Source organism: Anoplopoma fimbria, chromosome 5 (genome assembly GCF_027596085.1).
Source record: "Anoplopoma fimbria isolate UVic2021 breed Golden Eagle Sablefish chromosome 5, Afim_UVic_2022, whole genome shotgun sequence".
NCBI lineage: Eukaryota > Metazoa > Chordata > Actinopteri > Perciformes > Anoplopomatidae > Anoplopoma > Anoplopoma fimbria.
In genome coordinates, this window is record NC_072453.1 from 13,161,321 (window position 1) to 13,185,583 (window position 24,263).

Here is a 24,263-nt window from a genome sequence, read left to right on the forward strand (position 1 = left end):
TAAGGGACCTCAAGACATGAAAGTACCCTGTAAAAAAACAACAACAAACAGACTTAAGTCAAAAATATTTTGGGGTGTACGAAACATTTTCTTTTTTTTATTGCAATCATTTTTTGAATTTTATCCTCACTCCTTTTGAGAACAAGAACACCGATCTTTAGTTAGGCATTTAAAGGGGTGGTTAGGCTTCGGGTGTGTAGTTGCACTAATGAGTAAAACATTTGACCATTAAGTAAAGTTAATGAGTTACAAAGTTAATATATTTATGATCCAGTTTGCTTTATTATTATTATATTCCTTTATTGATCCCCATGGGGGAAATTCAAGTGTTGCAGCAGCTCAACTACACAGACACAGACAATAAATACACATACTATACAACTACACAGACAATAAATACACATACTATACAACTACACAGACAATAAATACATACTATACATACTATACAACTACACAGACAACACATACTATACAACTACACATACTATACAACTACACAGACAATAAATACACATACTATACAACTACACAGACAATAAATACACATACTATACAACTAAATAAATACACATACTATACAACTACACAGACAATAAATACACATACACAACTACACAGACAATAAATACACATACTACAACTACACAGACAATAAATACACATACTATACAACTACACAGACAATAAATACACATACTATACAACTACACAGACAATAAATACACATACTATACAACTACACAGACAATAAATACACATACTATACAACTACACAGACAATAAATACACATACTATACAACTACACAGACACAGAATAAATACACATACTATACAACTACACAGACAATAAATACACATTATTGCTATGATTAATAAAGATTAAAAAATAATTAAAGTGCCATATCAAATGCATTTAAAACGTTATGTAATATAATTATATCCTCATCTTTATAGAATTAAGATAATGCACATTTTTACACAAATATATATATATTTTTTTTAATCCATACTTTATGTGGTGTAGTCTAGTACCAGGGGTCACCCTTGGGTGCCCGGGCCTGAGTTTTGGTCAAACCCTCCTTGTTTCCAAGTCCAAGATTCTTCGCGCAGCCTCATTGCTTCAATCAAGCCCAGCACAGTCAGGCCAGCAGAGGAGTGAGTGTGTGTGTGTGTGTGTGTTTTGATACCGACACACACCATGCTGCCCAAGCCCAGCAGTGGAGCCTCACCGGGGGGCTTTTAACTCGCTACAGGCGGAAAGGGAGGTGAGAAATGCGGGCACTGCGTTTAAAGGAGCCCCGCTGTTCAGTCCGTCTCCTCTGTCAACAACAGTCCTCCTCCTCCTGCAGCAGCAGCAGCTCCTCTCACGGCTCCCATCGCTGCACCGAGGAAACCCCGACGACTATGTGAGCATCATGCTGGCTGTGAGATGCCTGCTGTTCGCTGCAGTGTGTGCACGGTGCTCCGTGACAGGTAAGACTCTCCGACGCTTTCCTTTCATTTGTATTGTTTTAGTTCATCACATGCAACCGATCATCATTTGGAATAATGTGTTTTCTGTCAGTCATTGCATCCACTCAACCAGTGTAATAACAAGGACCGTGTCATTGTTGCATTGGTCTCACAGCAAAGCATCTCTCCCATCAGCTTTTGAATTCTGCAGAAATAAGACATTTAAGATAAGATAAGATAAGATAAGATAAGATAAGATAATCCTTTATTAGTCCCAGCAGGCTTACAGCAGCGTAGAGTAAAGTGCACACAAGAGACATAGTAGAAGAAAGACAAGATAAAAGTAAAAAATGAAACAAGTATTATAAATAAGCAATAAAAAACTGTAGAAAATCAACAATAACTGAAATATTATATTTACAGACAGAAAAAACTATTTTAACTATTTAACTATTATTGCACAGTGTAATGTATTGCAAGGTTTGTATTGTCATGTTTTTATTGTCATGTTATTATTGTCATGTGTCATGTGGTCTGCTGGGAGCAGAGTTGGTTGTGCAATCACATTCAGATCCATAGACCCTTCACTTACGCTCACGCTGCCTGTGCACTGAACCTTCCTCATGGCCTCTGCAGGTCTGAGGGAACGGGTCAGTCTTGAAGGAAGGCTGCCACCTGCAGAAGAGGTCGTCCAGCCCAAGCGGCTCCTGCAACAGATCCACTCCCAGGAGGAGCTGCTCCACAGCCGCCTGGACACCAGGGTCAAAAACTACACAGCCGAAGCGCAGGTGTGTGAGTTTTGTCTTCATTTATTCTTGGTTTCTATATGTTCTAAAAAAAAAAAAGTTGTTGCTGAGATGAAATTGTGATCAAGGTCCCAATAAATGGTTGTCATTCATGTTTTCATTAAGTATGGCTGAGTTTCTCCAAACTAAACGAGGTGAGGAAGAGATCACGTTCAACTGTCCAACCGCTAACAAAGCCAACACCCTCTCTAGGAATTGTCCTAGCAGTGACACCTAAAATATATCAAATAAAGAAGGTGTTGCAATGGATAGATTATACAAAGTGTCTGTTTACAGTTTATAATAATGTATGATTTTAGGATAATGTCATTGAGGTACATTTCTCTTTTTACATACTTCAATTCATGTTTGACAGACATTTTACATGTTCATGTTTTAATTATTGTTTTGCTAGATAGTGTGTCCTGGCACTTAAATCAGCTGTTCTGTTTTTTTTGTGATCAAGTGTTTGTTGCTTTTACTATATTATTTAAGGATACACACTGACGAATGAGTATAGCCACATATCAACATGTACTGTGTAGTGCCCGTAAAGTTTTGTTTTTTTTGGGGGGGGGTTCCTGTACCGATGAGATGTCGTATGTGTACAGATTGTAAAGCCTTCTGAGGTAAATTTGAGATTGTGGTTTTGTGCTATACAAAATACATTTATTTGAATATAAATGTATGTACCCCCACTCCGATAACCTTAAATTATAACAACAAATATCAGGGGATATTGCAATGGGAAAACTATTGCATAATAGATAGATGGATAAAATAGTTGAAAAGGGAGAACAGAGAGAAAAACATTTTTGTGTATTTTAAGTATCTAGAAACTTGACGTACCCCAACCTTCACCTGCACTCTGTCAGAACATGATTCACCCGTTTGTCCTCTCTTTTGAGGTCATGTGTCTGTCACCCTTATCCCACTCTGTGACACCCCCCCACATGACGCCCAGCTTGCCCGGGTCATAACAGGGCAGAAAAAAAAAATACTCAGCCCACCAGCCCCTCCTCTAGCTGCCTCTTGGTTTCCAGTCCATTAGATTATATTTCACACCTCTACCTGTCCTCTCTCGTTACCTTCACTATAAACGCTGCCTGTCAGTCAGCTGCAGACCTGTCAGTGGATATGACACAGGTCTAACCTTCGGCTACCCTCTGTGGGCAGCGTGCCATCTCAGGACCTCGCTTCTCTGAGACTGTAGAAGCCCTCTAGAAGGTGGACTGCTTGATCTGAATGCTGCTAGACAGGTAGTAACTAGCCAGTGCACATAGTGGAGCATTTAGCCAAGGACATAGATATTTCCCTCAGAGCTAAAAGTAGAGTGACTGTTGGATTTCCATTTGTCAGGTTTTTAGAAACTAGCTGAATGCTAATGATGCACCCTGTCTCCTTGACATGTATCTAATTGCAATCAAGCTCACAATCTCAATTAAAGAACATAAAAAGGCCACACAAAATAAAATGAATGCAAGTTTAAATTCTAAATGGTTCTTTTTACTGAGAAATACGATGACCTGACATTCAATTTCATTCCTGTGGTCCTTTTTGCTCATTTAACAAGAAGTGTTACTGCAAACTAAGATTAAGGTTAATGTTTTAGGCATTAAAATGTTAAAAAATGAATGACAACTGCCCTTCGTAAAGTACCAGAGTCCATTTAATAATTGCATCCTACCAACAGCAATTAGCTTGTACTCAAACTTGAGAAGATAGCAAATATTTCGTTAAGTATGTTTTAAATTGACATTGTATTTGTGTCTAAAGATTATACAATTCTGTGTATGAGCTGAGACACTTTATGGTGCGCCAGTTGAATATTTGAAATTTTATGTCAAAATAAAGAAAAATAATACAAAAAATTGCCACAGTCAGAGCTGCTGATGCAGCTTTCTTATCTCTGCTTACAGGCACCATCATGGGCTTTTTTTTATTGTACTGTATATTGACCCAGCGGAGGTTTATATTGATACTAAGTGGTTTGCAGAGAGTGCATGGCAATACTAATGAGACCTGCCTTGCAGCTCGGCCAGTAAGTAGTGATGGGAGCCACCACAGAACTCTGAGGAGTCGGCTCACCTTGGGGTAAGGTTGGACTGAGCTGATGAGCCCCAACACCCAGTTTTATCCTTAAAAGCCTCGGGATGGACGAGGCTATCTCGCCTTCAGGGAGAGGTTCCCAAAATAGGGCGTCCCTCTATGTGTCTTTGTTACTTTGGTCTCTGTGTCTTTTTTAAGTTATTTCATATGGAACATCCATAAATCTTCTTCCCTCCTACACTTTCTATTTATCATATTCTGTCACATTTTTTCCTGAAAACACAAAACACATGACAAATTAGTGAGTCATTTGTTTGAGTCAGTGTCTGGGACCAACACAATGCAGAGATATAAATTAAAGATGCAGGAGTTATTGATCTTAAAGTAAGCTTTAGAGATCCAAGTTCTTATTTATGCATATTTTCTGTTCATCACTGTAAGTGTTCATGTTTCTTTATCTCCATTGTACTGACTACTTGCCCCTCTGTAGACAGCGTCATGATACATAAACTAGGAACCAATGCATAAATATTAATGCATGACCTTGACTAAGATAGATGAAGACAATTTCCATTTTGTCATAACACTACTACGAATAAGGAGACAGGATAGCAAACTTGTAATTGGTGAATTAAGGCATTCATTTCTAATGATTGAATTGATTTACTGAAGTGAACAAACCTGTAAACTGCCATCAACAGACAGACATAATCAATCAGATTCATTTTTTTTTTGTTGCTATTTATATCAGTATCTCAGTAATTTTAATAAAATGTAATTTTTTCCTCTATTCGCTCTTCCAACTTCTCGTCCCTCCATTCCTCCCTCAGCCCGTCCATCTGGCCCAGAGCAGCTTCTTGGTGGAGGCCTTCGGCAAATCCTTCATCCTTGACCTGGAACTCAACCAGTAAGTCACCACATGCCTGCAAAGCATTCACACATCTGCACCATTGTGCAATCCCATTAGTTTAATGGTTTTGTTTACAGTAGTCACTGCCATGACTATACTTGCATGCAGACACTTACTTCCCATCTTCTTTCATCCGTCTGTCCCGCCTGCCCACAGTATCGTACTGTAAGTCCTGTATGTTGGCATGAAACGGACTGACTGCAGGCTAAATGTATACATCCCCTCCCCCATTATCACCCCATACATTTAGCTATAATGGACTGTGTTTATGTAATACCTTTCACTGGCTTTCTAACACTTAGAATAAATGAATCTTCACACATTTTGGTTTAATTTATGAATCAGCCTCTTGTTGATCTAGACTATTCTGTTGAATGGCTGTCTACAATAATGACCGATAATGCACGGTAGTAATCACACAGTGCTGCACTCTTGCTTTATCAAAAAGATAATGGAATTCCGGATGAAATTAAATGTCAGAGTGATGATTGCTTCTCTCACTTTTTTTTAATGTCTTTTCTCTTCAGTAATCTGCTGTCTACAGACTATGTGGAGCGTCACTATGATGAGAATGGGAAGCTGTCACAGAATATGGTAAGACTCTTATAAATCTTATAGAAACTGTTTGACCTATTTGGGAAATTCGCTTGTTTGCTTTCTAACCGAAAGTTGGATGAGAAGATTGTTGCCACTCTCTACTGTCTGTACATTTCGCCGTATTTGTTTTGTAGGATGGCGAAGGCATGGCTTGTTCTACCCTGCCTCTGATTGGCTTACATTGATATTCTTACCCTCACCAATCTCACTCCTCATGCCTAACCCTAACCAATGAATGCAACAAGAACTAGCCAATCAGAGGCAGAGTAGGGCTGGTTATGACTTTGCCAACCTAGGAAAAAAATAATCTACGTAAAGTAAATGCAATGTTAAAGCTAGCAGCAGATTAATTTAGTTTAACATAAAGACTGGAAACTGGGAAAATTGTTAGCCTGGTTATGTCCAAATGTAACAAAATCTACCTTAAAGCACCTCTAAACCTCGCTAGTTAACACATTTTATCTTGTTGGTTTGATTTGACAATTTTGTACCTTTTAGACAAAGCCAGGCTGGCTGTTTTGCTAAATTAAGCTAACCAGCTGATGGCTGTGGTGTCACATTTAACATACAAACATGGGAGTGTGTATTCCTTTATATGACTTTTTTACAAATGTTTGCATCCTCTTTTCTTTCAGAATTGAATTACCTTTGTGATAGAAATTGATTGTAGGCAAATCCATATGACAGCGTAGCTTTTATATCCAGTTTGTATTACAACATGTTTCCGGTGGGTGCATTCCCCTGGGTGAAATTTAACTGAATCAATAACCAATAGCAGCAGTGCTTGTTTATCCTTCAACTCAGGCATAAATGAATTCAAATGGAAAATGTTTCAAACGTGTAGAGGCTAGTGTAAATTGCTATGAAGATGTTCCGCTTCAGCTGACTGTGAGCTCATGTGTTTTGATGCATACTCTAGTTTTTTTCCACCGATTCATTTGTTGATGTCGTCCTCTCTGTTGTGCCTTATACATTTGAGCAAACTGTCCTATAATAATGTAATGGTCTAGTTTGTTTACTAGACTCAGGAACATCTGGGAGGGACGGTCTCTTTCTGTCTGTATCCTCTGCTTATTTTAGTGTCTGTCCCTCCCTCTTTCTGTCTCTTTCTCGCTATCTCTCTCTGTCTCTCTTTTACTCGCTTTGTCTCTGCCAACAACCACCTGACCAATCAGTACATGGTTTCCATGGGTACCAGCAGCCAGCAGCAGCAGCAGTGAGGGTCTATTGTGTTGTGCTGTGAGGGGAATTCAAATCATGTCCATTTCCAGAACCAACTATACCAAATCTTACAATCACCCTCTGCCTTGACCTCTGGAACCTGATTTGTAATATTCAGCAATTATTGAGTTAATTTGCAAAGGTCAAAATCAAACAAATTAAGGGAAAATGTGTGCATGGGCTGGAAAAAGATTGATTTCATCATTTCTTTACCAATATAATGATATGTCAAGTAATGTAATATAAAACAGATGCAGATTACATAAGAGCAAAATTATGAAACATAAATGTTGATACATGTTTTGTAGAAGTTAAAGAAGATGTCATTTTGAGGAAAAGGTACACATAAATGAATAAGTATGTTGGGATGCTAAGTATTTTAAAACAGCTTCTCTATTAAATAGTTTTATCCACCAAACCGAGTGTATTTTTCAATCAACTGGGATTGTCAACAATCTTTAATAACTACATTTTAGGGATACACCTCAAAAATATTAAGTGTTATGGTGAAAGTAGGATAAAAAAAAAAATGTAGCAAGCCAAAGTTTGGGGTAACATGGAAGTTGGGGTTATAAATAATAGTAGCCCAAGAATTGATCCCTGGGGAATACCATGGGATATTCCCATGTTATGAGAATGGCTGCCGATTAATCTAACGATAATAAAGTTCCCTTATTCTCAGTATCAAAAGCTTTTGGTGGTAGTTAAAGAATGAGTAAAGGGGAGATGTTAGTTTTGTCAGAATTCTTTTTGAATCTTGAATTTAAGTAATTATTATGTTGGTTATTGTTTTGTTGTTGGCCGGCTAATTATTAGTATCCCATTGTCGGGATGAATATTTATTTCTGATTGGATGATGCACATTTATGACCATAGTCAGTTAACATTATTACTTCAGTATTTGTTTTTTTCTGAGCTTCTCCATGAACTAGATATATGTAGATACCTGCAAACTTTCTAAAACACATGGAAACACCTACATGCATCTATGGATGTTACAATACTTCTTACACAATAGAAATGCTCAAATTGCTTAGATGGACATTTCTTTCTCTACATGTTGGACTTCGAGTCAGGTGTATGCTGCCCCCTCCCCCGCCACAACCATCTCCATCTTGATTTATTTAGTTTTATCGACGTTCCAATAAATTCCTCCTGCCTTTGTTTGTCACATTTTTTTATTGCTCCCTGTGGATATATATAATATGCTACTGCATTGAGCTGGTGACTGGCTTGTTTGGATTGAATCTCAATGACACGACTAAAAGAGGAATTGAATAAGGGACGAGGATATGCTGGAATTGATGGGAGCTGTTTTATACATTTTTCATTGTCGCGCTGAATACTTGCTGCTTTAATTTCTTCCTTTTTATTTTCTGAAATTTCAAATTCTGTTTTGAGTGCTCTTGAGTTTCGACAAACTCTTCCTGATGGTGTCTAGTATTCCCCACTGATGCTTTTGTTCGATCTAGTCTTCCTTTTCACTTTACAGCTCCTTTTGTTTCATTACCTTTCCTCCGTTCCTATCAGCTTAAGAATACTGAGTCAAAGTCCAGATATCAGGTCAGGTCCAGCTTTGCTAATGAACTTAGTTTCTTATGTCACATTTAATCCTTGTCTCTCCGGAACATAACTGTTTATTTGCCTGTATTTGTGCGTGCAAGCAGTTTTCAATTTCATTCTCATAGTCACTTACTCCTAATGTAGTGTCCTTATTACCTGTCCCTGTCCTCCCAACACTGATGATATGTCATATTTTAATCCAGGATTTCTTATTCAACATGGTTTCTTTGCGTGTGTGAGTGCCCATTATATGAAGCACATACATCTTTCTGAAAAGCGCACTCACAGTAAGTGTGCGTCTGCTGTGTTAGGCAATTTGATTTCCTCCATTTAGCTTTGTAATCCTACCTTTTTATTTATTTATTATTTTGCCCTGGACTAAGTGCTGTGGGCTGTCTCACTACTCGGTATAAATGATTGAAGTCCTTATCTCCCTCAACAGATGAGCTGGCATTGAATCTAAATAAGATGATTTTAACTAATTGTCAGACTCTGTGGTTCCTTTAGCTTTTTAACTGATCCCTGAAATGATAAAGTGATGTAATTTGTAAATGTAAAATTTAACTTTAACTTCATAAGTTATGCATTTCTTTATTCGTATTTAGTGTTTTTGTATTAGTAATGAATATTTTTATGGAGATATTGCCTGTGACCTCTAAATCCTAGCTGAATAAGAGGAATTGTGATACATTTCCAACCAACTACAATTGCAGCAGGGCAGTTGTATTGATTTTGATGCAAGAACATTTCGATGCTTGTATTTGTTTGATTTCATCCCCGAAGAATGAAGCATATTTTTTTTACCAGTCTGTAAGTGGAGGCCTCTTCCCTTAGTTTCGTCACGTAAAAGCAATTAAAGCCTTTTAAGGTTTGCATTTGTTAACAGCTTCCTTAGTGTAATCAGATCAGTGTAAAACACCAACACAGACAAAATGCATTAACACCACCCTCCCCCAAATGTAATAAAAGCAAACTAGCACTGTGTCCTCTGAGATTGAAGACATACTTTTTGAAAGACACAGATTTTTTTTAAAGCTTGGCCTGGACTCCCACCTGGTGAGGGATGAAAAAGCCTTTTAGCTTGAAGCTGTGAACCAAGTACAGTAGTCCATTTAAGATCCAGTGATGTGCAGGTAATTATATTTCTTTGACAGGACATCCATTTTAAGTTCAAGTTGCGGCTCAGAGTAAAGGTTGACCAAGCATAAAGAGCAGCGTCTCCACCCTGATTGTTTCTTTTTGGCCCATCAGCCGTGCCAGACAACAGCAGGCTCAGGTGGCAGACATTACTTATTGGGGTTCATTACAAACACCTGAAACTCAACCTCTTTTATACACACACACACACACACACACACACACACACACACACACACACACACACACACACACACACACACACACACACACACACACACACACACACACACACTCACATTCAGGCATACGCACATACACACACACTCCGTCGCTACAAACAGAGACACGTTACTGTAATCTCCATCTACTTAGATAAAGCCTGCTTAGTTATAAAAACTCCTCTCCTGAGTGTAATTCTGTCTTTTAATTTCCTAACAGCTTTTGTTAGCTCCGAAATTTAAACATGCAGGTGTTTCTTGACTGACAGTGGCAAGTCTCCTCTCCGATTGTTGTAATGTGAGCGTTCCTGTACTGTGAGAGGCAGCGTGGAAAAACACTATATTCAAAACATGATCATCCAGTCAGAGCCTTTCAGGAGATTATGAAGAATCTTGTGAAGTTATCTAAAAGCGAGGTGTACAGTTAACACCCTACAGCAGTTCTGCCAATCCGAAAGTAAAGTTTGTCATATTATTCTATATTAAAGGGCTCTCCATAGATTTTGCATGTCTACCTTAAAGGTCAAGCAACAGAATGATCAACTGAAACCAACTACTGGCTGCAGAATAACTACAAAAAAAACAACGACAGTTTATCTACATATTTACTTATTAATGGCTTTTTCGTGATTGTGTTTTCTGACTTAAAAACACATTACCATCTTTAACTTTAGCTTTCAGTATGAACTTACACACCATAACCTTGAGATACCACTGCGATATTCTTTGATTTTGTGCTGCAGGAAACTGAAATTGTTGCCATTGTGTGGCTTGTTGCCAAATTCACTCTTTAATTTAAAACCATGAGTTTTAATACTCGCAATTTCATACTCAATGGATGCACACAACTGACTTTTTTTTATGAAAATCAGTGTCGTTTTAAGTAAAAGAGTTCCTTCGTACTCATTCTTTACTCTACATTGGAACCATTGCTAAGTTTTCTCCCATTTGACCCCTGTCCTCGCACTATAATGCTTTCTCCATCACTCAAACAAACACACAGACTGTACCCACAAAGCTTTTCCTCGGTGAAACTCCACTTAACTGCAGCCTCTGTAGGTGTAGGTTTTCCCGGACGCTGAGTCGTACAGTAGTCACTGATATCCTTCAGCCGATCCCATCAGGTCGACAGTAAATACCAGGAGATCAGGGGGTTCACAGTCAGTGTTGGTTTAATTTTCTGAAATGTGACATGAACGTGTTACTAAATGATAGAGGGTTCAGTGTCTCACTGTAATCTATGGTTTGTTTCCAGGGAGGAGAGCACTGCTACTACCACGGGCATGTGCGAGGGCTGCCGGTCTCCTGGGCTGCTCTGTCCACCTGCCACGGCCTACGGTGAGTCCAATACTGTGTCACTTCACCTAAAATCTAGACCCAAAGTTTGGTGTTTTAAGTGGTTCAATTGATTGATGACTTGCTGTAAATTTACTCAATATACATTAGACGGCTCATTGAGCATCATCAAGTAGAAAATCAATTTTTTTTAGATAAGTAGAAAAATTACCCATCACAAAATTCAATGAATGTTCGATATTTTGTCAGTTAAGCCGATTTGCTATCATGCCTGTACAGTAAATATGTAGCTGCTTAGCTTAGCACAAAGACTAGAAACCGGGGGAAAACAGCTAGTCTGGCACTGCCCCAAGTCCACCTATCAGCACCTCTAGATCTCACTTATTAACACATACTATTTGGTTGGTTTAATCTGTACAAAAGGCCAAGATAAAGTCTGGTACATATCCCTGTGTAAAATGGGGAATTGTTTTTTTTAAACTTTGGTTTCTGTAAAGATTACACACTGAGAGAAGTTAATTAGTGAGCCACTAGGCGGATGTCATACTTAAGTATAGCATCAGGCTAGCTGTTTCCCTTTGTTTCCAGTCTTTGTGCTAAGCTATGTAAACCAGCTGTAGCATCTTATTTACCGTACAAACGTGAGTGTGGTATCAATCTTGACAGTCGACTCACGACTCAAGAAAGCGAACAAACATATTCCCCAAAATCTCAAACTTTTCCTTTTAAAATACTATAAACAAGGTTTACTACCATTACAAAACGTACTGATAGGGCTAAATTAAAATAACAACAACACAGACTCACACAAACATCCCCAGACAAACTGTGACATGTTGCTGTGTTTGGTGTTTTTCAGGGGGATGTTTTCTGACGGAAACTTCTCATACGGGATTGAACCTGTTGGTAATGGAGAGGTGAGTCAGGACTTTAGGGAGGAGAAACATAGCGGGCAGTATCAACTAGTCAAATTAGTAGTAAACACACACACATCAAATTTCTTGGCATCAAACTGAGGCAGCAACAAGGTTGTTAGAAAAAAAAAAATCTCCCAAAACTGTCAGCAATCGTTCAGACTCAACAAAATATGGTTAAAAGTCACCCACAGTCTCACTTTCTCTCTCCAGTGTCCATGACTTACCGTCAGTCCAGACAGTGTTACTCTATCTCTAAGCTGCTGTATGGAAAGTATTGAGTTGACACACAATCCACCTCCGCTGAAACACATCTCCTGGCTCATATCTGAGGGAGACATCATTTCACAAAGATACAGGGAGAAAGGAAAAAATTCAAATTTCAAAGAGGCCTTTTAGATCTTTAAAAAATATTCTGATTTGATTGTAGAATATATATAATATTAAAAAGAGATAGATGCAAAACGGAGTGACCGAAGGGAGTGGGGAGAAAGTGTTTAGAGTGGAATTGGCTTTTTTTTCCATTAAGGCCCGCGGTAATCGAAGTACAGCTCTATTACATAGACTGGAGAGATGGATCAATAGCCTCCCAGCTCATCTTTAAAATCCCTCACTCCCTCCTCTCTCCTCTGCTCTCTATCTCAGATTGCTCATTTTCATAAAGAATTTAGCCGGAGCTCAAGTGTACCACAGTGTCCAGCAGAGTTATTGCCATTATGACAGCCCAGCGATTGATTAATTATGCATCAGAGCACTTTCCTTCCCATTGAACCATCTGCACTTCAGAGGACAAGGCAGCACTTTTTCACACAGAGAAGCAGTGGACTTAAGTTTAGGATGAGAAGAAGTCATTTCAATGATTGCATGGTGATATAACCATTATTTGTTCAGGTTTACATATTCATGCTCTTTTCCAGAGAATAGTTCTGCGTTTTCACTTTTGTTGATCAAAGCCTGGTACACCTTTAAAGGCCTAAGTCAGATTTTCTTCTGACCTGATACCAAATTTGCGGCTGTCTGACTCGCAGCTTTTTCGCTCGAGGTGAAGTTTTATGTTTAACATTTTCACTTCCAGTTTCTTATTCCTTGAATAGTCAACTACCAAAAATAACCAAAAGGTACATTTTCTTTCATAAAAAAGGCAGGATTTAGACAAAATCATTGAGCATCACTGCTTTTCTCTTTAAAAAATAATTCCCAAACTTTTTTCTGGGGACCCACTTTTAAAAAAAAAAATGACAAACCTGATAAAATATTGTATTGAATAAGTTGACCAGCCATTTCAAAGGGATATATACGATTTATAAATCACAACTGTGTTATTGAAAACATATAAACATATTATTATTTTTTATAAATGAATGCATTTAGGCAAAGATTAAAGACTTTCTCATTCTTTTAATTTCCTCTGATAAGTAAAATAAAAAAGGTACACTAGTTTTTTGTATTAGATTCAAGGCTATCGATTGGCTACAATTATCACAACAATACAAAGATTCATATGATAGATATACAGATATAGATATAAATCTATGGAAGACATTTTTCTAATTTATTTGGCGATCCTTAGGAAGTCTTTTGCGATTCCCCCTATGGGTCCGGACCGAGTGTTTGAGAAAGGCTCCTATCGGAATTATTTCTCTTTCATTAGAGAGAATCGAAACACAAAGATGTGATTCACTCTCTGCTGAGGTCTGACTAGGGGTGTCCTCACGTCTTGAGTAGAAGTTTTACTTAAATTTTAACATTTTCATATCTGGAATTCTCTTTCTAGTTCAGACGAACATGGATACTGAACTCAAAGTGTTTATAGTTAAAATCTTCTGAAATAAGAAAGATCCAAAGAAGATCAGGCAATAAAAGTTCCCTTAAGTTGCACTGAGTCATTATTTTAAAACAAGCAGCTCAGGGAATAAGTTTTAACGTAAAACCTTATTTTAATTCTAAACTCAGTGACATTTAGTAAAGAAACGTAAAAAACTAAAACAATGCATTCCTCCCTCCTCTCTCTCTCTCTCTCTCTCTCTCTCTCTCTCTCTCTCTCTCTCTCCTCGATTTCTCTCTTGTCTGTCACTGTTGTTTGTTATGTTTTTGGAGGACGCCCATCAGGAGCAGATTGACCACATTGTGTACCGTATGCCGGACATTGACCTCTTCCCACCTCCCTGTCCAGGTAGGACCACCGTCACACTGCACACTGAGACTTATCACAGTTACTTTTCCCTAAAACCAAAACTATTTAAGTCCCTCCTGATGCAATGATAAAGGTTTTATGGATAAAAAAATCCCTGTGTCTGGTCTGCTCTCTGATTCTTAATCCTCAGTGACACCATACCTGCTGCACAAATCCAGCTGGAATACAAATTATACATTTTTATGACATTTAACAGCTTGATTCTGACAAAACTTTGTTGTTAAAAGATTAGATTTGATGAAACGTGGCAGGATGCAGCTTGTTACTGATGAACATAAAGGCTGCTTGCTGCTACTTGTTTGGAGATGACATGTTCGGCCTTGTCCTTGACTTCCATGGAACTAAAATAATCAAATGTTCCGTTATGCAAGTCTCCTTTTTGGGTTGCACTTCTCTCGCTCTCTGTCACACACACACACACACACACACACACACACACACACACACACACACACACACACACACACACACACACACACACACACACACACACACACACACACACACACACACACACACACTGCAGCGTCCTCCTCAGGTTGTCCAGCTTCCTAACTTGCCCTTGCACTAAATGTCTCATTTGGCTGCCTCTTTGCCGCCTCTCCTCTTTGTCCCTGACATTCGCACCCCCCTCCTCCTTTCTGTTACCCAACCCTTACCTTTCCTCCCACCCTCCCTCTTCTGCCCTCTCTCTCTCTCTCACCCATTTGGCCAGTTATACTCTCCCCCTTCCTCCTCCGGCTGTGTGATATTGATTTCTCCTGCAGATCAGCAGACTAAAATACATGGTTACATCCATCCCTGGACTGATGACTAGACACTTTTACTCCCACTTACTCTGTGCATGTGTGTGTTTCCCAGGATGCTCCTTGAACAGCACCGAGCCCGAGGGGCTGACAGACGGAGAGTTGAAGGATGGAGACAACTGGTCTGAGGAGGAGGAGCCTGTTTTTACAGAAGGCCTGAGACGCTCAAAAAGACAAGTCAGTTTTCAGGCGCCCTCTCTGAGTCCCTTTCTCACAACACACACCTCCATGTACACAGACAGATGGCCCGCAAGGAACATGTGGCATAATTTACAGAAAGTGTCACCATGAGGGAAACATCAGAGTTGAGATACGCAAACACAATTAATATTTTACAAAGACGTCTGTCAGATGATGCCAAATGTCCACACTGATGCTGAGAGCTGGTCTCAGCTTTCATGCTAATAAGACAAGTAAGAAAAAAGAGAGAGAGGTGTTGTTCGTCTGGAGGAGCTCTGTAAAATCTGAGACTATTACTCAACTGATACCACTTGGTTAATTGTTGATCACACTTGTTCTACACATTTATAACATAAAGCATATGGAGGGCGTTGCTTAGCTTTGCTGAATCCATTTAGACTCCAAACATCATCAAATATTTCTGGTCTAAATTCTGTATTTCTGTTTGTCTGTTCTCTTCTCACTGGTTTTAAATGGGCTGAGCTCAGTTGAAAAATGCTGCCTTCTCATACTTCGGTGAATCAATCATAATTAACAACATTTGGATTTAAATGTGAGGACAGTTATTGGGTTGTTTGCTTTTTTTTGTCAGGTCAGTTAAATCTGATGAGACTATTTCGTCCTGATAAAGCAAGGTTTTGAAATCTTACTCAATAATACCTGAGGATGTTTATTTTGAAACTTTGACTGTCACTTATTTACTAATGAATATTCAATGTTACCAAGAAAAAGATTTGAATGTTTTCACGGGCTTTAAAAGTAGTTTTCTTTCTTTCTTGTAAGACTCCTGAAGTCATTGGATACAGAAGCTGCACATTATCTTTTCAGACGCAGAGCAATATTCTTCTTATTGAAAGAATGACTGTTGTACTCCAAGTTGTGTTTCCCTCTCAAGGACAAAGACTAGAGTTTCACAAGCATTAGCGTGTGTGTGATCTGTGTGAGTAATGGTTTCACCTGCCGGGTTTGTGTTTGTTGTGTGTGTGTGTGTGTGTGTGTGTGTGTGTGTGTGTGTGTGTGTGTGTGTGTGTGTGTGTGTGTGTGTGTGTGTGTGTGTGTGTGTGTGTGTGTGTGTGTGTGCGCATTGTGTAGATGTGTGTCTGTTCGTCCTATGTGAAGGTGACTATGACAGCGGACTCAAAAGTTTGGCTTTCTTTTGCCTCCCCCAGGTGCGACGAGGCCAGCGCACCGTTCAAACAGAGACCAAGTACATCGAGCTGATGGTGGTCAACGACCATGAACTGGTAGGCGTGAAGCTTTTCATTTTTGCTTATCTCTGTAATTACTGCATGAAAGCATTAATAAGAAGTTAGCGTGACTTTCATTAAAATAATGATTCTAATCCGCTGATAAGACTTTATAATCAGCACAGAAAAAAGATGAAAGGCTTTAACGCAGTAATGTTTCTCTCCTCTCCTCTTTTTAGTTCGTGCAGCTTCGTCGGTCGTCCACTCAGACGAAGAATTTTGCCAAAGCGGTGGTGAACATGGCCGACGCGGTGAGTGGAAATACTGTTGAGAACTTGACTATGATCTCCCTCTTCCTCTCATTTTTTTATTATTTTTTTAAACAATGGCACCTTTTCATAGTGAATCTATTGTAGGGAGTCTCTTGAGTTTACTGAAGGCAGTTGCCAAAATTCAGAGCTTTTCTCTTATAGATGAAACTTTCCTGAGTGGGAAAGCTGCCATCACATATCCACAATAAGCCAACAAGCTGTTTTACTGCCGGTTTTATTTTTAGCCATCTTTTAAATGTCAAATATTTGGTTTCATCTCTTGGATCCTCATCATCATTTGACAGGGTCTTTTTATATGAATGATTTTAATGGCTATTTCTTATTTTTTCCATTTGATATGTTTATAATGACCTGTTTATGTATGTGTGGTACATCTGATTGGACATGATTACCTCCCAAAACAACCAAATGAAATGCAGAAAATTCAGTGTCCTCAGCTGTAGCACCGGCATGGGAAACCCTTCACTGACTAGGGGACAAACACAGTGATGCTGGTTTCCATGGCAACCGACTGCTGCCTGCCTTCTCCCAGTCACATGTCTAAAGTAGAGATGGATTCAAGTGTCTCCATTATCCGCAATATTTATTTATCTATATATTTCTTCCATTACCAGGAAACTTTTGTTTAGTAGCTTATTCCTATTCTTCTCCCGATAGGGCTACATCTAAGATTTTTTGTCATTTCAACACTATCGTATATTTGTTCTTACTTTTAAGATACATTTCTTTGTTTAAAAAACCCCAAAACTGTTCAATAAGACCGTAGTTAATTTTATTTAATTCTTATTTATTGTTCCTTTTGTCCTTTCAGTTATTTTGTGTTTTTATTAGCTTTTGTTTGAATTTTTCTGATGAACGATGGCAAAAAACTGTCAAGAGATACTTTTTCAGAATTAATTTTTCCCTTTTCATGTTTTCAGATCTACAAGGAGCAGCTCAATACTCGCATCGTCCTGGTGGCCATGGAAACCTGGTCTTCTGAAAACAGGGTCTCCGTGGGCGACGACGCATTGCTCACCCTGCGCGACTTCATGAAGTACAGGAAGGAGAGCATCAAGGAACGCTGCGATGCCGTTCACCTTTTCTCGTTAGTTCAATCTCCTGATTTAAGTTGTTGGTGGTGTTTTTTTCCTCAGATTTCCTCAGATTTCTTCTCCGTCTTACTCTTCTTCATTCTGTCTGTCTTCTCCCTCTTCTTTGTTTTCTTCTTCTTCTTCTTCTTCTCTGTCTTCCTCTTCTTCTTCTCCCTCCTCCTTTTCTGCTTTCTCTTCTCTGTCTTCCTCCTCCTCCTCCTCATGCGCCTATTATTAAGTCTCTTATGTCTTCACTACAGTGGGAGGACGTTCATGAGCAGCCGCAGTGAGGCAGCCTACATTGGGGGCATCTGCTCCATCACCAGGGGTGGAGGCATCAATGAGGTGAGACTTCTTTCCCTAATCTAGATTAGATTAGAGAGATTAGCAACAGATCATTGTGTTTTTCCACTAAACTTCATGAAGATGGATATTTCCAGAAGTAATGAATCGTTCTCATGAAAACTCAAGCTGGTTCAGTCTCTTTTCCCTCTAGTTGATATCATTAACTTGACTTCTTTGTGTGTCGTCAGTTTGGCAGCGTGGGCCCCATGGCCATCACATTAAGTCAAAGTCTTGGCCAGAACATTGGCATGCTGAGAAACAAAGAGCGACTGGCTGCAGGTGAGACCAACGCACATTGCAGTTATCGGTTGAGATCTAGCACAAGGAGTCACGGGAGGACAATCTCTCTTGACCTGATTCTGAAACACAGACACGTAAAAATATGCAATATTTACTTATTTGAGCAAGGTAACTTCACATTGTCTCAGATAAAATTCAAAGTTGAATTGCTGTTATATTTAAAATCTGTCTTTTTCAAATGCTCTTACCAAACTCAACAGTGCAAAGCTTTTATACAGCACTCATTTGATTTTCCACCGAGAATGTGCTGATTGTATTACATTTAGCTCAGGGGAAAGAAAACACCTCTACTGTACTACCAGCTCCCTCAAGTGGTGACATCACAGAGTTGCTAAAAAAATGTTTTGACTGTGCAGTCATCACATGTCTTGACAACAGAAATGTTTTACATGTGTGTGTCCAGGAGACTGCAGGTGCCCAGACCCATGGCTGGGCTGTATCATGGAGGACACAGGGTATGCACTTTTTTAACATCATTTTGGTTGACAGGTTATCATATTTTATTCAGACCTTTGAAGGCTTTAGCAATATTGCAAATGTTGCCAACAAATGACAGTAAGAGTTTTTTCTTTTTTTTGTACTATTTAGGTACTACCTGCCCAGGAAGTTCTCTCGCTGCAGTATAGATGAGTACCTGCGATTCCTCCAACAGGGAGGAGGCAGCTGTCTCTTCAACAAGCCCAGCAAGGTAAGAGATGGTTGGTCATCAACATAGATTTTTCTTACCAAAGTAAATTGGTTTGAATGTATTTTCCTTGTCCGTAGTATTGTTTTATTGTGTATTTTTTTCTCCTGTAGCTGTTTGACCCACCAGAGTGTGGGAATGGATATGTGGAGCTGGGAGAGGAATGTGACTGTGGATCTCTCGTGGTGAGCACATTTGAATTAACTAATTTCGTATTGCTTGTCTTATACACAAGAAGTATGAGGGCTGATTTTAACTAATTTGTTTAGGCCCCCTTTCAGCTTTAAACCTGGTTGGAAAAGCTGAAACTTACAGTAACGACTGGTCACAATCTTTTTCCAATCAGTCAAGAACATTATAGTTTAACTGGAGCTGCACGTATGATCGTTATCCGTCCCTCTATCATGGGGGAGAGCCTGCAGTTTAAATACATTTCGTTTAAATGTTTCAAAGGAAATGCTTCTCACTGATCAGACAGCTAAACTGGGGACTCTACTGGGGACAATATTTACTTTACAACCCCTCCGTCTTTGCAGTTTGTCAGATTGCAGTTAGATTGTAATTGTGGTCAGTTATGCAAGTTCAAAAATCCTTGACACTCGTGATCTACAGCTGTGCTATAAACATCTCTGACCCATAGGAGTGTGCACGTAATGGAGCCAACTGCTGTAAGAAGTGCACCCTTACCCACAATGCCATGTGCAGCAACGGGCTCTGCTGCAGGGACTGCAAGGTGAGCTGCTTCTATACAGCGCTTTAATGGGAGAGTTTGTTGCTGTTTCTTACGGCCCTGATGGACTATTTATACTCCTACCTGCTCAGTTCCAACCCCCTCATGTCTTTCTTTTTTTATGTCTTCTTCTATGGGTGTTGTGACAGTACGAGCTTAGAGGGGTGACGTGCCGTGAAGCTGTTAACGACTGTGACATCCCTGAGACCTGCATGGGAGACACCAGCCAGGTAAAATACATGCTTAAAATAATTCAGACATCTGAAACCAACCGTGACAAATGACAGTTAACGTTGTCTCTCTTGCAGTGTCCTCATAACGTACACAAACTGGATGGCTACATGTGTGATGCTGGACAGGTAAAGTTATCGAATTCCTTAATGTTTGTTATGCATTCTGTTGTTACATTTAATAAAACATACTTTTTTACATCAGGGTCGGTGTTATGGAGGTCGCTGTAAGACCAGAGACGGCCAGTGCAGGAACCTGTGGGGCTACAGTAGGTTTGGATTGGATATTGAGCTTTATTTCTCAATGATGCATGGCCCTCTGATGGGTAAAATTTTGCGTTAGAATCGTTTACATTTTCTGAGAAGAGCTTCCATAAAGGCAACGCCATGGGTTGTCCTACAAGTTAAAGACTCTGTTCTCTCTTCTCAGACTCGGCCGACAGGTTCTGCTATGAAAAGCTGAATTCTGAGGGCACAGAGAAAGGAAACTGTGGTCCGGACTCCAGTGGTCAGGGATGGGTGCAGTGCAACAAGCAGTGAGAGAACAGCATGGCTTCTACAAATACATTTTGATAGCACATACAATTGGGGTTTTTTTTGCTACATAAAATCTCATGAGTTGAGTTTTTTGTCATTATTTAATAGTTCTTTTTTTTACTTCCTCCCTTGTCTCCATCAGGGACGTCCTGTGCGGTTTACTGCTCTGCACCAATCTGACAGACAGGCCGAGGTTTGGTGAACTTCAGGGGAAGCTCACCAGTCTGACCATCCACCATCAGAACAGATACCTGGACTGCAGGTGAGGCAGCTTTTCTTGGGCTGCTTGGTTTGTTTGAACAACGATTTGAATGATTAAACAATTACAGGAGGCTGATTAGTAATATTTGGATTCACAACATGCAGAAAAGATGACTGAATTCTAACTTGTGGGTGGATCTTGCATTATTAAGAGAGTGAGCCATAGTTTGTGTGGACACTTAAAAATAAAAAGAATTATCTAAGTGACAAGATGGGGACAAAAAGGGAAAAAGGGAAAAGAGTTGCCAAACTGCGCTTGGAGAAAGCACTGATCTAGGAAGAACAATCAATCCTGATCAATTGGTACTATCAGCCTCTAAAAAAAACAAATGAGTGAAGATTTCATGTGACCATCTGACCTACAGGGGCGGCCATGCAGTGCTGGATGACGGCCTGGATATGGGCTATGTGGAGGATGGGACGCCATGTGGGCCAAACATGATGTGTTTGGAGCGTCGCTGCCTCCCCGTCAACACCTTCAACCTCAGCACCTGCCCGGGCTCCTCCACCTCACGCATCTGCTCCCACCACGGGGTGAGTCTGTCACCGAGTTTTGCTGCTGGAAACAGAGTTTTGTGGGGAGTAAACGAAATAAGATATTGATGCATCCTCTCATGTTTTGTCTTTTCGTTTTGCAGACCTGCAGCAACGAGGTGAAGTGTATCTGTGATTCAGACTTCACTGGGAAGGACTGTAGTGTGTTTGACCCGATCCCAAACCCCACGCCAGCAGACCCAGAGAAATACAGAGGTAACTACACTGAGCAGTTTGTCTCCACATAATCCTTTCAACAGATCAGTTCCAGTTGTTTCTCACTAAAATAACCTGCTGTGACAGAGAAATATGCACAAAAAAAAGTATTTATTTGAAGTGCAGAATGGTTTCAAAACTTTCATCTTCATTCAATAATAAATAAAATCTACAAATAGGAATATGTGAGGGAAAGTAGTTTAAATAAATGAATTACAGCATGTTTAAAGAATGTAGTGAGATATAAAATATAGAAAAAAATATAGACAAAAATATAAAGCATAAAAGCAAATAAATAAGCAATATAAAAATATTGAAAAATGCAAACAATATCAAAATATATCTGAAGTAAATGAGCTAAAATATATCTGAAGTAAATGAGCTTCAAATTTTGGAATTTGCAGATGGTATTTTGTTGCACTACTTGTTGTGCATCTTTCAAAGCCATATTCTACTGTATCTTTTCTTTAGATGACAGTATATAAATTAATGGTCTAGGAATTTTGGGATAAAGGATATTTCAACACCTAGAAATCACATCACAATTCCAACTTGATAGCAGTTATTATAACATGTTCTTCCACTTTTTCATGTTGTCTGAAAGTGTTTTGGGTGACATTGAACATCACTTTTTTATGCTTTACAGTCAACAGAGATACAACATATAACAACCTTTGGTAATTTTTTGGTACTCGACACTCTCACATCCTCCCCCCCCCCCTCACTGGTTGACTCCTTCACTCCAACAGGTCCCAGTGGCACCAATATCATAATAGGTTCGGTTGCTGGTGCAATTCTGGTGGCAGCGATAGTCCTGGGGGGAACTGGCTGGGGATTTAAGTAAGAGCTCTGGCATGTCTCCATCTGTGTGTGCCTGATGTGTTCCTCTTTCAGCTAACACACACATGCCTGCGGCTCGCTGCTGAATGCTCCTCTGCTTGTTGTCTGATCCATCCTCACAGACCATGTGGGCTTATTATTGATGCTGGTGGACGTGCGGTAGATGGGTTTCCATCTGTGGGTTCCTTTTAAAAGGAAGAAAGCATGAATGATCGTACTTACAAACCCACATTAACCATTTGTCATGGCTAATTATCTCTTTGATGGCATTACCGTCATGACTGGCAGGAGCTCCACCACTTTGCAATATGTAGGATTTTTATTTAATTTGCTTATATCTGTAAAACTTTAAGTAGGCTGTAGATGCTAAATATATGAAATATGTTATTAGCTGAATGCTGGACAATTGATGAAACAGTTGGTAAAAATGAATCAAGAAATAAATTAATAATAATGTTTTTCAATGTAAATAGTTGCTATGATAGTAATCTATATATTTTTGGGTCAATGAGACTAAACAAGACCCATGATGAAGACGTCACCATGGGATCTGGGAACTTTCAAAAACATTTTTCCCTGTTTGCCGACATTTTATGGACCCCACCATTTTATGATTTGATGAAGAAAATAATGAGCAGATTAATCACTAATGAGAATATATCTATAATTATACCAGTATCTGGTTCCAGCTAATACAATTTGAGGATTTGCTGGTTTTCTCTGTTTTATATCATTGTGAGTTGAATATCTATTGGGTTTGGGGCGGATGTCACTTTGTTCTCTGAGAAAAGACAGGTATTACTCGATATTTCTGGATATTTTATAGACTCAATGGTTCCACCTGATTCATCAAAAACACACAAGTGAAACTGCTATAAAGTCTCACCCCATAGGTTTTTTCTAGGGGATCTGATTTTACACTTAATTTTAATCTTGAGTCAGTGTCGGTTTGGCCTGAAGACTACAAGTTTCTAATCTAATCTGAAATTATTTATAAAGCACATTTAAAAACATAAACAGCTGACCACAGTGCTGTACAATCAAAATGAAACATAAATCATAAATAAATATTTTAACAGATTAACAAACTCTTTCCATGTTCCTCTCCGCACGACTGAATCTTCTTTCTGCAGTTAGTTTTATTCACACTCTACAATGCCCTCATGCCTCATGATAGCTTTGCTGTGGCATGCATACAGGATGCAAAGAAACTAAAATGCTTGTCTTGATCTTTTGCCTTAATCTCATGAATTATTTGAATGCTAGCATCAAATCTGCCTGGATAGAAGCTTCAGTTGCAACTTCCTTCTGGGAGTAGACTTTTTTGAAAACAAAAGATAAAATAAGTTTTAAATGCCTCTTTAATGCTTTGCTTTTAGGGCCTGGGCTCATTGCATGTTAATTTGCTTTCACTCTGCTTCTTGAGCATATGAAACAACAGTTGATGGTCTTACCTGTCTTTTCTACTTCCCTGTCTGTTTTGTCTGTTCCCTCCATCTTGTTCCTGCCTCACTGCGGATCCAGAAACATCCGAAGAGGAAGGTACGACCCTGCCTTATAGTCCTGATCCTGAAAACGTTATCAGAGTCATGAATCACTGTTCTTTATGTAAAACATAATGCCATCTGTTTTATAGGAATCCTCTGCTTCTTTATCAGCTGAGC

General features: G+C 39.2%; 1 protein-coding gene across 1 annotated transcript; it reads left to right on the top strand.

Annotated features, from left to right (window-relative positions):
• The first annotated feature begins 1,194 nt into the window (after positions 1-1,194).
• adam11 (ADAM metallopeptidase domain 11) lies at positions 1,195-24,223 on the top strand. Its single transcript, XM_054598490.1, has 25 exons — positions 1,195-1,477; positions 2,093-2,244; positions 5,121-5,197; positions 5,728-5,794; positions 11,195-11,277; positions 12,095-12,152; positions 14,259-14,322; positions 16,449-16,573; positions 16,756-16,827; positions 17,769-17,935; positions 18,182-18,266; positions 18,455-18,545; positions 18,970-19,021; positions 19,155-19,254; positions 19,365-19,436; positions 19,892-19,984; positions 20,131-20,211; positions 20,290-20,340; positions 20,417-20,480; positions 20,642-20,747; positions 20,891-21,010; positions 21,375-21,543; positions 21,648-21,759; positions 22,509-22,599; positions 24,124-24,223. Exons 1-25 carry the CDS (start codon positions 1,420-1,422, stop codon positions 24,158-24,160), a joined length of 2,247 nt encoding a protein of 748 aa, XP_054454465.1. The 5' UTR covers positions 1,195-1,419; the 3' UTR covers positions 24,161-24,223.
• The last annotated feature ends 40 nt before the right edge of the window (positions 24,224-24,263 follow it).

What these genes read in the sequence shown, in the direction of transcription:
- adam11 (XM_054598490.1), top strand. Translation starts at nt 1,420, where the DNA reads ATGCTGGCTGTGAGATGCCTGCTGTTCGCTGCAGTGTGTGCACGGTGC. An exon ending in CTTGACCTGGAACTCAACCA is followed by an intron (nt 5,198 to 5,727) that starts GTAAGTCACCAC and finishes TTTTCTCTTCAG; the next exon opens with TAATCTGCTGTCTACAGACT. An exon ending in CTTCCCACCTCCCTGTCCAG is followed by an intron (nt 14,323 to 16,448) that starts GTAGGACCACCG and finishes TCCTATGTGAAG; the next exon opens with GTGACTATGACAGCGGACTC.